General features: G+C 41.9%; 1 protein-coding gene across 2 annotated transcripts in view; it reads left to right on the top strand.

The window, feature by feature from the left end:
• The first annotated feature begins 263 nt into the window (after positions 1–263).
• LOC106564701 (ras and Rab interactor 2) overlaps positions 264–15,284 on the top strand; it is a 48,389-nt gene continuing 33,368 nt past the window's right edge. For both annotated transcript variants that reach the window (XM_014130965.3, XM_014130967.3), the window contains exons 1-2: positions 264–485; positions 14,223–14,365. In XM_014130965.3, the coding sequence (XP_013986440.3) occupies positions 407–485; positions 14,223–14,365 (222 nt within the window). In that variant the 5' untranslated portion in view covers positions 264–406. The remainder of the gene's footprint in view (positions 486–14,222; positions 14,366–15,284) is intronic.

Below are 15,284 nucleotides of genomic sequence, written 5' to 3'. Positions count from 1 at the left end.
AGTAGGCTACTTTTGACTGAAAGTCTTTGGGGGTGTTTTGTTTCAGCATTTTACACCAATGTCCTGCAGATGTTCCAATCCACTATATTGAGAAATGAATCAATCTAAACAACTGTGGAATAAGTGTATGTTTATAGGCCTACAGTACATGAAGAATAACTAGTCGTCCAACATCCCCATCAGCTCATGAAGACGTTCCAGAACTGGTCATGTGATCTAGAGGTTAGCACTCGCTCGAGCCTTGCACTCGCTCTGCAGTGTTTTGCCGGGAGAGGGTTGAGCCTGAGCGAGGTGTACAGAACTGAACTGGAGTTGTGCAATGGAGACGTTTTGACAAGAATGAAACTTCAAAAGAATGAAACTATACAATATGATGCAAAACTATATGAAACAAAAGTAAAACTTTATGAGTTCGCGTTGCACCACGCATAGACCACTTGGAATTGTGTGGTTTCTGCCACAAGAAGACTGGACTTTGTCTATAGGTAAGCACTTTACGCCTTCTTTATCCTTAAGTGTTTACAAACATTGGTTTCTTACTAATGCAGTTTTAACAACATTGTCGTTATTGCCAATTGAGGTATGAACTGTAAACGAATGATTACTTATTATTTGATATTGTCATAAATACATATTTTAGTTTATTTAAAAATATATCGTTTATCGGAGACTTCTGGTTGAATAAAGTCTAACAAAAGAATGCACATTAAAGGGGCAATCAGCTGTTGCTACATCCAATGTTGGACTTCAATTACTGATATGTACCCATTGATACTTGAAGAATATAACTTGTAAATGCCTCATGAGCTGTTATACCACATCAGGACCCAAAATATACGCTTGTGTTACTCCAATGTTTGTAAACAAAGTAAAAGTGAGGAGAAAAAAAACTATACAGCCTAAAAACATGGTTAAAACTATAATGTTTATATCATGAATGGTCAGACCTTGCATCCATAGCTCTGCCTATAAATTTGAGAGTGATTGCATTTATCCAGCCCCATCCCTCAGCTTTTTACCGAAACAGGGGCATCGATCTCCTTTGTTATTATTTCAACTTCTGATTGCCGCTTTAAATGGTGTTAAAATGATGGGGGTGTAACTCATAGCTGACAAAGTAATGTCCATATAGACATAACCTTTCCACTCAGTGATATGCAAGTCTGGATGTGAGTTTTTATGAGGGGCCTGTAGTATCAAGTCAGACTTACTTGGAAAGTCCAAAGTGAAGGATTATTCAGATTAATTCATTTGTTCACATCAAGCAGTAACACATCTCTTAGTCTAATGCTTTTCCAGTCTAAGAGGAATAACACTTGCACCAATTTCTCCAGGCACAGATAAGAATTCCTCCTGTCCAATGTAATGTATTTGACTAGGTCTTATCTATAGACTTAACTCCACTTCTGAGTACAGTACACTTAGCCAACTTTAGTCATTCAGGGGTATGCTACTTGTTTGGCCAAGAGATTTGGAACAAGTTCAAAAGAAGCAGGAATATGTCTGGAACAGACATCAAAAGGGGATTTCAGACCATTTATTAGTCTGCTATGGTCATGTTCAGAGATGTAGCTACTCTGACCGCGTTTGACCTGACCTGGTTCAGTTTGATGTGTTCAGATATGCAGTACTTGCCCCTATTCAAACATATCATCATATATCACTATCATATCCTCAAGTAAAAGTATGGATGCAGGGCTCTCTCTCTTTCTTTCTATCTCTCTCCCCTTGCTACTCTGTGAAGCGATAGTGGGCTTTCTTCCCATAGCTGTCCATTCAACTTTCCGTCTTTCCATCCAAGAAGAACGCATGGAAAACATTGGCGGACACATTGGCGCGGACCTGTCTAGACCTGAACATACAGAAAACATACCACAATCCACTGCATCTCATGCAACCCCATTGGTCAGAAATTGTTAACAGATGTTTGTCAATAATCATTTCTGGATCTTTTTCCTGGTTAATGTTCAAGGGAGAGAGATTTTGGCGGCCGGTGGGTAGTTACACTGTTACGAGGATATGAATCAGCAGATAGGATTTCTTACCATGGCTTGATTTTGTTAATATGGTAGTAGTCCCTTGTTTCCCATAGCCAGGCCCAGACCATGTCCTCACTGTAAGTTAAGCCAGATACTGTCTGTATCTCGTTCCAGGTGTTTTTTTTTTCCTTTGGAGGGGACCATGGAAGGTTACTTTAGTAGCCAGGAGTCTTTGTTTTCTACTATATAAACTACCTTGAGACTTAAGTCTGATAACTGTTGGTCCAACAGGTGTTTGTGGATGTTGGACTAGACGTGTAATTGATAAGAGAATTATCTAATAAAGGTAAATGAATCAATAAACCATGATGAATTATTAGTCATACAGCAGGGTTAATGAATAATCAATGTAATGATCAATGTAGGGATCGATTTGTCTGATTAGTTCCGGAAAGTCCAGGAACCACTGGAGAGGGAAAGAAATGTGTGTATGCAATTAGTATAGAGTGATAGAGAAGCAGATGGTCAAGGGAGTACAACTTCAGAGAGTTCCTAACCTTGAAGGAAAGGAACAGGCTGAGCCAGAAGGTGATAAACAGTGTGAGAAGTTTATGGGGGTTGCAGGTCACCAACAGATTGTGTGTAAATGCATGTGCGTAAGTAAGCAAGAACTATATAATGACTGTTTTGTTATCCTGACGCCAGAACGTTCTCATGAATAAAGCTACAGAAACCTTTTGCAGAAAGCTGAGTCCTTGCCTAGTTATTTTAACCCATTGTCTTACAAACCTTGGGCATTAGTCAAGGCGAATTGATTATTGATTATTATCATCAAGATATAAAATTCCTTTAACAGTTTTGTTCACCAGAACCTTGATGTGTGACAGAGTAGTTACACATGTAGGTATACAGTCTGAAAGCGACATGTCTAGGATGTATACAGGCTCTTAACAGCCTATGCATACCTGCTACGTAAACCTCTAGCTCCCTGACCCAAACAGGGCCGGCTACTGTAGCGTACGAAGGGCCCACAAATATGATGAGCCGCTGGGTGTGGGCCCCCTAATAAATCAATTATATTTTTGCGAGCCGCCAGTTAAGTTCCTGAAAGCCACATGCAGCTCTCAAGCTTCGCAGTGACTATCACTGGTGCAGAGTAAGACAGGCAGGTGCAAAGGCTATTTGCATATTGATGGAAAAATATAGGAAAGAAAGAAAGATTGATCAAATTTTAACCCAACATGTTCTGTAGGTATAATAAAACCATTATTTAATTTAGTAAAAAATAAATGGGTAAAAATACAAATATATATATTTTAAGGCTGACCCCATTTAGTCGACTAGTCCATTGTTTGGTCGATAGCCTGTTGGTCAACCAAGATTTTTTTAGTCGAGCAGTTGGCAAATATATACAAAAAATGTATGGCCCACAAGACACCTGTCTGATTCATTAGAAAATAAAGGAAAGCCGCACACTCTAAGAGCTCAGATGCAAAAATGTAATAACCAACGTTTCGACAGCGAAGCTGTCTTCATCAGGGTATCATCACCTGTCTGATTCATACCTGTCTGAGTGGACTAATTCATTGTGGAGGCAGCGGGGATGGCACACCAGTATCACCAGTAGTAATTTTGGGGTGGTTAATTTCATTCCATTTACGAGTTGTCAATTTATGAATTGTCTTTTATTTGGAATACTCCTATCAATATTGAGTAAGGACGTGCACCTGATTACGCATATAGAAGTAAGCCTAGACTACCTGGCCTGCGCACAAAATTAGGCTTATAAATGTGCCCATTTGGGGATCTGATAGACCAACAGCCTATCAACCAAACAATCGACCAGACAACTAAATGGGGTCAGCCCTAATATATACAGTATAAGGGCTGTATAAACTCTGCGCCTCAAACAGCAAGTAAACAAAGTCTGTTTTCACTTCCATCCAATATTTATTTTATTCGGGGACAGCCCTACTATATATATATATTTTTTTTTTCCACTGACCCCCTGGCACCCCGTTGCGGACCACTGGGGGTCCCTGGACCTCAGTTTGAGAACCCCTGAACTAGAGCATTGGCTAAGTCAGAGGTTGCAAATGCGGTCTAGACACATTTCTCTGCCTTCTGAGGCGACACTGGAATATCCATGGTTTTGTAGTGGGTGATGTCATCAGGAAGCAGGCACTCAAGTTACAGCCGTGAGGATTACACCGTTTTGTTCCCCAAAGACATATCCCACTGAACGCTTTCACAGGATCAGACTGTACCGGTGGCTTTACTCCTGCACGGCATAGAAACACACACACACACACACACACACACACACACACACACACACACACACACACACACACACACACACACACACACACACACACACACACACACACACACACACACACACAGACTTTCTGTCTAGGTTCAAACATCTTCAATATCACAGGTTTTCCTATTATGGCTTGAGGAAATGATTCTTACATTTACGTTTTAGTCATTTAGCAGACGCTCTTATCCAGAGCGACTTACAGTAGTGAATACATACATTTCATACATATTTTTTTTCTTCGTACTCTGTAACTGTATGTTTTAGATTTATTACCCTGCCAGTTTTAAATTCATATTAACTCTCACTGTAGCCTACATAACTTTATACCTTTTATTTTATTTAACCAGGCAAGTCAATTAAGAACACATTCTTTTTTACAATGACTGCCTGGCAAGAGGAAAAATACCTTCCGTTCGGGATAAGGGCTGGGATACTACTGTGGATGTGTTGGTTCCACTTTTCTGGGCTCCGTTATTTACTTAACAAATAAGGAACACTCAAAATGTGCACTTACAAATCATCACAATTTTTATCATAATACAGCTGTAGACAGAAGTCAAAGATCAATCATCAGACATACAACTAATGTCTCTCCTGAGTTCTGCCCCGAACAAAAGAAAGACATCATCTTATATACCTGAGATCACACCTTATCCTATGTCAAACCCTGCATGTGCAGCTAAAATAACAAGTTATTCTTAACACAAGCTTTCTGAGAACCTGTCTCAGCGGTATGCAAATCTGCCCTTGTTTCAGAGAAAAACAGAAGATGTCTCTCTGCGTCTCGCTATCACCCTCATTCCCTTTGCTCACAGAGGCCGGGCTGTGGGTTTTGGCAGAGAGCTAGACACAGACAGAGGCCTCAATATTCAGCTATACAGTGAGCATAAGTACAATGGCACGTAAGCAAATTAATAACAACATAATCAATGGTGGTGGTCTTCTAAATCTCCCAAAATCAACTTTAACCCTACAGATATCCCAAAACTGGAGTTTTTGAATAATCTTTCCTTCATTTTCAAGGGGAACTAAAGTCATTGGAATTCAGAATGTGCCAGACAGAGAGGTTATTGGAGCGCTCAGCAGACCCTGAACTACTCTCCCTACATACTACTATTGTCATGGCTGTTCGAATGATTGGACCAAGGTGCAGCGTGTTTGTAGTTCCACATTATTTATTTATTCGTGAAACGTAATGAAATACACTAAATACTTGAACTAACAAACAACAAACTGTGACGCAGAGAGAAACAAACACTACTCAAAAGATAATCACCCACAAAACACAAGTGGGACAAACATCAACTTAAATATGGCCTCCAATTAGAGACAACGACAACTGGCTGCCTCTAATTGGAGGTCATGCCAAACAAAAACCAACCTAGAAATACAAAACTAGAAACTTAACATAGAAATACAGAAACGGACAAACACCCCCCCTGTCACGTCCTGACCTACTCTACCATAGAAAATAACAACTTACTATGGTCAGGACGTGACAACTATATATTATGGCCTACTTTGGTTTCCTTTCAACACCACAGAGTGCTGGTGGGTTCAGTTTGAGTCCTAGTGGAAGGGTTTGGGTGGAGTCGCCATAACTAACCAACATCCCTCTTGGTTTCTTGGCCTTGCTCCCTCTTTTTGTCTTTATCCATCTCTCTTTCCTCTCCCTCCCCCATCTCTCTTTCTCTGCCCCATCCTTCCTGGTCTCCTAATATCTGCTTCCCAGTGGCTAAGACATCTGAAGAGAGAGAGAGAGACGTTATACATACTTATTTTAAGTTTAGAACTACATCCTCGGTCTTCACCCTTATTTCTGGTTCTCATTTAGTGGGGAGTGGCCCAGTGCTTTGAGTCATGTGACTCAATTTAGAATGTGCTAAAACAACTCCCAACTTTTCCACTTCGTGTTGACCATAGTGCAGAAATCACAGAGTGGAAAGTACGTTTTGATAGGGCGGTGGTGCCTGGTGCTTGCTGTAACAACAGATTAAGTTGAGGTGGTTGTGTTTATTTTGAGCTTGTATTCTCTCCATGTGTTTCTCTAGAGTCCTCTGTTAATGCTGGTCATTGGAATTACAAAGTTTATCCTTCTAGTCACTGTAAACGACTACTATAGTATCATAACAAGCACCATGCCTACTTGGTGGGCTATGTACTGCTGTGCAATGTTTATTATAGTGTTGCTACGATACCAATATCGCGATACTAGGAAGTAAGGACGCAAAAGAAACAAAACATGAAGCGGAGTAAATTTCCTGAGGAAAACAGTCCTCATGTTGGAATCAAACAGCTTTATGTTGTCACCCAGTCATATTTGTTTCTTTTCCAAGCTAAAGCACACAATATTTCATTTTTTTGCCAAGGAAAATCCGGTTTCGTAGTATGGCGATACTGGTATCATGACAACACTAGTTCATGACTCTTTATAAGCTCCTATGCTCAGTCACTACATATCCCTCTGAGAGTAATATGGGTCTACAAAGCATCTCAGAGTAGGAGCGCTGATCTAGGATCTGTCCATATAATGTGATTCATTATGATCTAAAGGAAAAAGGGATCTTAGCTAGCGAACGTCTCAGCTGTCTTCACGTAACTCAACGCGTGTTCTGTGGTCATCTAAATCCACCACGTGTGTCTCCTTCAAGCAGAAAGTTGGCCGGCACAACGGAGTGACGACGTCTGGCGCTTAACGACACTTGTTTGTTTCCTTGGAAGACTGAAGTGTTTTTTTTTATGCAATTACTCAACTTCCTTTAAATAGTGCCAGGTTCTTCTTCTGTCCCCTTCAGGCCAAAGACATCGTTCTTCTAGCTAGATTGTCTGGGTAGTTTATGGAACCTCCTCAAGTATCTCTTTCTTTTCGTCTTTGTCTCTCCTTTCGTTGTTCTCTCTCCATTACAAACCAATGGAATGCTCTGTAGCTACAGTATCTGTTGTTTCGCTTCAGTGTCTATGTTTCACCTTTCCCTTCCTTCCCAACGTACAGTCTGTGTTTTAGGTGGTTCGTGCTTGTCTTAACTGCACGTAAAGGTTCTATTAGGCTAAGTCTTCATAGTTCGTAAGGTGTGAACTTTCAAGCCATGTAGGGCCTCAAGCTTTTTATTCTACAGTTAGTTATATTACGTAACCAGCAGAGCTTGGGGACTTATAGGGCATCAACTAGGAACCCGTGACTCTAGTGTGAATCTCATTCCGCTCTGTTGCCTCCAGGTCTCTCACCCTATCCAGTATTACTCCTGGGTCATATTCAGTAGGGAGAACATGTTGTGAAATTCGGAGGTACAACCTGCATTTTTCCAATCAGAACACGTATTTTAGTTTTCCGTTGCAAAACATTTTTCTACGGTGTAGCCTGTTGAACACTACCTCTGATGTTGCTTCTCTCTCTGAATCTGCCCTGTTCCGCCTCTCTTTGTTGATATTTCTTTCTCTTGCTCTCACAGCAACAAGAGGCCGTTGCACTTCAGTGCTTTATCATCTGGGTGGACAGAGGGGAGACAGAGGGGGAATTTATTGTCTGTGACTAAGGCCTTGAAGGTTCTTGGTCAGTCTGCTATCTGAGTGGCAGAGGATGAATGAAAATAGGAGGAGACGAAGGGGAAAGGTTACCTTCACTGTATGTCTCAGACAGCTCTGACATTTCCCAGATCTCCCTTTAATTGCACGCTAATGTTTCAGCACCAAACATAAGGGTCGCTTAGCCTGATCCCAGATCTGTTTGAGCTGTCTTGTCGACCTATGGACACTAAAGAGTGTGCAGATCTGGGACCAGGCTATGGGCCGCTTGGTTCTTTATGGTCCTGCAACAACTCCTCCTGAACCAGACACTGACCCACATACAGAACAGAAAATCTATCGTGCCATACACAGACAGGATGGTCTGGATACTTCTACCTGCCCGTTTCTGCTATGGGATCAGCTCTGATTAAACTACTGTAACAGTACCTCTGAAGCTGAGGAATCCTCTTCAAGCTGCAGAGAAGCATGTCTTAAGTAAATAAACTCACTCTTACAATCTGTTGATCTCTGTCTCTCTCCCCCTCTCTCTCAAACACACATACACACAGTCACACATACTCCCTCCACTAAGGTTGCCTATGGTCTGAGCAATAACAGGACCCCACCCCCCACATGGGAGCTATGTTATGTCAGTGTTCCAGGGTTGCTGTCTGTGTGTTTATCCAGCTGCCTGCTACCCTTCTTTGTCTGTTATTACAGCAGGACCACTGCACAAGTGGTGTCATTTCACGCAGGATTTCACTCAGGCAGTACGATGGGCTACCCGGTAAGGACACAAGCAGTTTTAAGCAGTACTCTCTCTCTCTCTCTGTGTGTGTGTGTGTGTGTGTGTGTGTGTGTGTGTGTGTGTGTGTGTGTGTGTGTGTGTGTGTGTGTGTGTGTGTGTGTGTGTGTGTGTGTGTGTGTGTGTGTGTGTGTGTGTGTGTGTGTTCGCGTGCTTGTGCATGTGCATTATAAAGTTGAGAGGATAGCTTCAACAGGTCCCCATATGTCTCTGTTGAGTTACTTTCTGCTTGGTGTCGCTGCTATGTGCTGCTTGCTGTTGTTACGCACCCAATATGACATACTTTGTGCATTAGGCTGCCTGGGTTGGCTCTCTAATAAAAAACAAGTTGTTTCCCCATACGTCTCGGGCTGGCAATGATAGAGGATGGCAATTTTCTTTAAATTAGTATAGGAGTTGGTAGATGTTGGCAGACGTTGTGTCATGCCAATCCTTTGTGATAATGTAAACCATGGCCTGCTACACACACACACACACACACACACACACACACACACACACACACACACACACACACACACACACACACACACACACACACACACACACACACACACACACACACACACACACACAGATAACATGTCATAATAATGACTGATTAGGCTACTAGCTAGTCTTTAAACCTCTATGAAAATTGCAGTTGTTTATGAGGAACAGGGTATGTAGAAGGGAGTGCTTCTCTAGTTGTGCATTTCTACATTCTCAAACCTCAACTAATGAAAGGTTACTTACACAGATGCGCACGCACGCACAAACACACACAAACAGCCACAGACACACACACACACACACACTCAGAGAGAGAGAGAGATTGGTCCTGTCTGTGGAACAGTGTGTCTCTGTGTTGCTGGATTGCAGTGCCAGGGGCCTGTCTGTGTTCCTGTGTGGAGAAACTCACTCAGATGGGTCTTTGTTAGTCTGCAGCTGAGGCGCTCACACACACACACACACACACACACACACACACACACACACACACACACACACACACACACACACACACACACACACACACACACACACACACACACACACACACACACACACACACACGCGCACACTCACAGACACAGCCAATAACAACATTTATCTGATTTGTGTGAATATCCTCTCGCTTTGATGACTATGATTATAAGCATGCATCACTTTGAAATGCTCTCTCTGAACTGGATGTCAACATTCTTGCCGTTGGATACAGTAGAGGCAATAGTCTAATAGTTTCCATCACCTGGATTCTCTCTGTTACTACTGTGATCCAGATGAAAAAGTATCTCTGTTATTAACACTTCTGAAGTGGTGAAGTTTTCTCTTCCAGAGCTGGGTGTTGCCAGGGACCTCACCGTAAGATATTATCACGATACTTAGATGCCGATATGATATGTATTGCGATTCTATATGTATCGCGACTTATCACGATTCTATATGTATTGCGATTCGATATTGCGATCCGTTGGTCCAAACATATTGCTCACTACACTATATGTCTGCTATAGAGGGACAAGAGAGAGCCATGATAAGAACGAGTTCTGATCAGTCATGGAAATAAACGTGCTGAAAACATGTTGGCTCACCATTTCAAATAATAATATTGTGGCCAAGCTAAAGGAGGAGAAATACTTGTGGTGCAGGTACAGCCGACTAGTGCTAGCTAATGTTAACTACCTTTTTTTAGAGAATCGGTTCTTGGAGTCATAGAATCGATATAATATAGTCAAAATAATATTGTGATACTCTACTGTATCGATTTTTCCCCCAACCCTATGGTCTTGTTTGTCTACACTCTCGTCTAGTCTCTACCAAGCTGAGCCAGTGGAGTGAACATAATGACATTTCCACAGTTCATTCTGCCTGAGCTGAACTGCCACTGTACTCCGCACGGCTCCGGGGCTGTCTTCCTGTTAATCCCAATACCCAGCATGCACTGTGTGTCTCATGTTATGGTTTGTGACAGAGTGTTAACCCCAGATAGTTAGATTCCGTGCATTTTAATGAGAGGTATGCGTACATAGTAGCCTACACACAGCAGTGCTATTGAGTTATTAGACTATAGGAACACACATCAGAGGATATTAGAGTTGCTATAGGAACTAGAATATTCATAAAACCAGGTAGTCCCATTGAGGTCAGAAGACTTCTTTCCCAATACCTTTTCTGCTGTCAAGACAACAGATGGAACTTACGGTTACAATGTTTTCCCAGTTGGGTTTTACAACACACCATGGTTGGATTTATAGAGTCATTTCCTGAGAAACTCCCTTGACACTGACCTGGCAGGGTAAACATGTGTTCCTCCGTTATCACTGTGTTCCCCAGCCTAAATAAAACAGCCATGCAGGACTGGAGATAACCCCATGTCTCTGTGAGCCAGTCAGGAAACAGCAGGCCTGTTCAACGACAGGCTTCCAGCCACAGACAGACAGACCAGCTGGGGATAGGGATGGACTGAAAACGCCTTTCACTTCAGGTCTATGGTCAGGTTTCTTTATAGTCTTTCATAATGGTAACGATCATCTCTGTATTTTAGTATGAGAGGCTCATTCGAGAACAAATAGAAGACATAGTTTCTGTTTGGAATGGGAGAATGCGGTGAAATGTTGAACGATGATGACACACTTAAAAGCCTCCATTACCCTGCACACAACACCGAGCGGATCTGATGAATAAGTTCCCTATTAATTCTGCTGAACTCCAGCTGAGAATGTCTTAGCACCGAGACTCCTGCCAGTACTGCGTTATCTGACAGGAAACTAGGCCATTCCATTCCATTCCTCTCCTCTGTTTCTTTTATTCTCTTTTCTGGGGGATCACTTCCTTCCTGTTGGAGATGAAAGTGAATAGAACATCTCACTGAACTGATGCCAGAGAGGGAAGAGAGAGGAGAGAGGGCAGGGGTCCTGAGAGAGAGAGGGGAGAGAGAGAGAGGTATACAACTGTCCCCTTTCATCTACAGCCTCCAATAACACCCCTCCACTATGCATACACATTTTGTGCCTACACATACACACTTTCATTCTCGCACATAAACAAACACACAGACACACACACACACACACACACACACACACACACACACACACACACAGAAGAATAGTGTCTTGCAGCTCTAGGTGTGAGCATGCCTGGGGATAACGCAGGGTAACATTTATTGGGAAGAATTTGATCCTGGAGGCAGAACTGGACTATTTCCACTAGATGGGACAGCTGCAATGTCAAAATTGGCTATATTGTAAAAATTCTAAAATTAGCTTTTTGGTTTTAATTTTAGATTCGGGTTAAGCATTAGGGTTAGCAGTGGGGTACATCCATTTGAATTCAATCACTTTTTGACAGCACCCCTTTTGATTTGAACGAAACCTTCCATACATATTTGCCCATTGTGGAAGTGCTCAGAAAGTTTCGGTTGAGATTGATATAATTTAAATCATAGATTATGGGGGTCATGATCATTGATGTCATTTCAATCATAGAAATATATTTCATAGAATGGACCTATCCCTTCAGACCACTGCAGTTTAGCTGGTACACCATTGAAATGTACATTTAATTGACATTTGAACTTCTAATTCAAATCAAATGTTATTTATCACATGCACATGGTTAGCAGATGTTAATATGAGTGTAGCCAAATGCTTGTTCTTCTAGTTCCGACAGTGCAGTAATATCTAACAGGTAAACTAACAATTCCCCAAAACAACCTAATACACACAAATCTAAAGGGGTGAATGAGAATATGTACATATAAGTATATGGATGAGCGATGGCCAAACGGCATAGGCAAGGTGCAATAGATGGTATAAAATACAGTATATACATGTGATATGAGTAATGTAAGATATGTAAACATTATTAAAGTGGCATTATTTAGAGTGGCATTGTATAAAGTGACTAAGGATTATTAAAGTGGCCAGTGATTGTGTCTCAAAGTAGGCAGCAGCCTTTCTGAGTTAGTGATTGCTGTTTAGCAGTCTTATGGCCTTAAGATAGAAGCTGTTTTTCAGTATCCCAGCCTTGATGCACCTGTACTGACCTCGCTTTCTGGATGGTAGCGGTGTGAACAGGGAGTGGCTCGGGTGGTTGATGTCCTAGATGATCTTTTTGGCCTTCCTGTGACATCAGGTGCTGTAGCAATCATGGAGGGCAAGTAGTTTTCCCCCGGTGATGTGTTGTGCAGACCGCACCACCCTCTGGAGAGCCTTGCGGTTGAGGGAGGTGTAGTTGCCGTACCAGGCTGTGATGCAGCCCGACAAGATGCTCTCGATTGTGCATCTGTAAAAGTTTGTCAGGGTTTTGGGTGACAAGCCAAATTTCTTCAGCCTCCTGAGGTTGAAGAGGTGCTGTTGCACCTTCTTCACCACACTGTCTGTGTGGGTGGACCATTTCAGTTTTGTCTATGATGTGTACGCCGAGGAACTTAAAACTTTCCACCTTCTCCACTGCTGTCCTTCGATGTGGATAGGGGTGTGCTCCCTCTGCTGTTTCCTGAAGTCCACAATCATCTCCTTTGTTTTGTTGACATTGAGTTATAGGTTGTTTTCCTGACACCACGCTCCGAGTGCCCTCACCTCCTCCCTATAGGCTGTCTTGTCGCTGTTGGTAATCAAGCCCACTACTGTTGTATCGTCTGCAAACTTGATGATTGAGTTACTAATTACTACCACAAAGATGACCGCCGGTCCACTCACTGTCAAATGTCAACTTAAATGGTCATATCTATTCTATTGTCTATATTTCTATGATTTCAAAAGGTTTCCTATGGAAGATTTACAGTATAATTTAAAACAACAGATATTCCCTTTCAAGACAACATTCTCTGATGTGTGGACCTCCAACCATCTTTGTGGTACTATTTGAAAGGTGAGATTATTATTTTAATCCCATTTTAATACATTTATCAGCAAAAATATGACACCATCCCTGTATTAAAGAGCATGTTGTGTCTCAACTGATGGCAGGCACAACACAAAAACCTCAGATGGTGTAAAATATGGTCTAAGCTACAACATATGCGAATATGAACAAAATTAGAGTTTACAAATATTTTGATAATTGAGGTAAAACAAAATGACATACAAAGTTTAGTTTAAATCAAAAGGAATGCTGTCAAAAAGTGATTGAATTCAAATGGCTTTACCCAGTGTGGTTAAGTGCAGGGTTAAGGTTAGGTTTAGGTTTAAAATCAGACTTTATAGCTATGCCAGCTAGTGACCACTCTGCCGAGCTGCCTCCAGAACAAGATTCATGACAAGGGACGCTAACCTGCGCAGATAAAATTGTTGATGAATGCCCTTGTTTTGTCTATGGGAGAGGAAATGAAAAGTTATTGTAAGGGTACATCAAGGTTCACTGGAAGACGGAAACAGGCCAAACAGCCTGTATTAACTTACTATGGGAAAAAGGAGAGGAATAACAATGTTGCAACCATGGCTGTAATTGCTGGAAAATAGATTCAATGAAAGGACATGGGAAAAAAGCTATCTAGAGGGACAGAGAGAGGGAAGGAGTTTGATACTAGCCTCTGAAATTTGTTGACTTGCTGTGGCCATAGATGGAATTTTCTCCAGTCTCACCACAGCTAACCTGTCTGTCTGTTTGTTTGACCCCATAGGACTCCAGCCGACGTCAACACGGACGTCTAGACCTAAACACAGACGTCTAGACCTAAGCATGGCTGCTACGCTGCCATCTACGCTGCCATCTACACTGCCCAGACCAGACTGTCACATGGACAGGAGTGGGAGCTTCTTTAAGGTAAGTTAAGCTTACTCTTGTTAGAGAGAGTACAAAGATGAGAGAGAGAGAAAGGGATGAGATAAGACAAGGGGATGTAGGTGATGATATTACATTAGAGAGACAGAGAGAGTTTCATACTGTCCTGGTAGAGCCTATAAGAAGAAGAACAACATCAATTCCAACAACAAGATTCTGCTCTCTCAATGTGGCCAGAAATTGAATTTCCATCAGCCTCACCATCAACTGTATGTGTTGGTGCTTGACTCCATGTACACTCTCAGAAAAAAAGTATTGAATTGTACTTAACGTGGTACAAACGCTTGTCACTGTAGTGGTACCCTGTAAGGTGACATACATTGTTCCATTAATTGTAGGTACGTAATTGTAGTCTTGCAGTTTGTATCTTAAAAGAGCCAAAATATACAAATCTGCCTTTTTAGGGTACCACCACAGTGACGAAGCCGTTTGTTCCTTTTAAGTGGAACAAAATGTACCACTTCTCTATACCAAGGCCCTCATGTGTACGCGCCTCTCCGCCATCCCACTTCTGACACCAATTTAGCAAATTCGGTGGTTTGTTCCAACCGGGATTCAAACCTGCGTCCAGCAACGCCAACACCTTAACCAGTACACCAAGAGGTACCTATTGACAAGGTTGCTCAGTGTTTGGTTAAGGTTGCTACAATATTAATTACAGCTCTTTATTGTCACATGCGTTTATGTTGCCTTTATAAAGACTTCAGAACTGGCAGCAGACATGCTCACACTTGAACTAACGTAACCACAGACCATATAAACTGGTACAACATTTCCAATCACGGGTGGCCAAAAATAACTAACTGAAAGCCACGCCCCCACTAAGCCATACCTCCGATGATTGTATAAAAATTTACCATTATACTAGATTATCCAGACGTGTACCCTAAAAGGTACCGAA

This window comes from Salmo salar, chromosome 12 (genome assembly GCF_965601325.2).
Source record: "Salmo salar chromosome 12, fSalSal1, whole genome shotgun sequence".
Classification (NCBI taxonomy): Eukaryota; Metazoa; Chordata; class Actinopteri; order Salmoniformes; family Salmonidae; genus Salmo; species Salmo salar.
The sequence above is the reverse complement of the archived record's forward strand: the minus strand, read 5'-3'. Positions and strand labels throughout refer to the sequence as shown.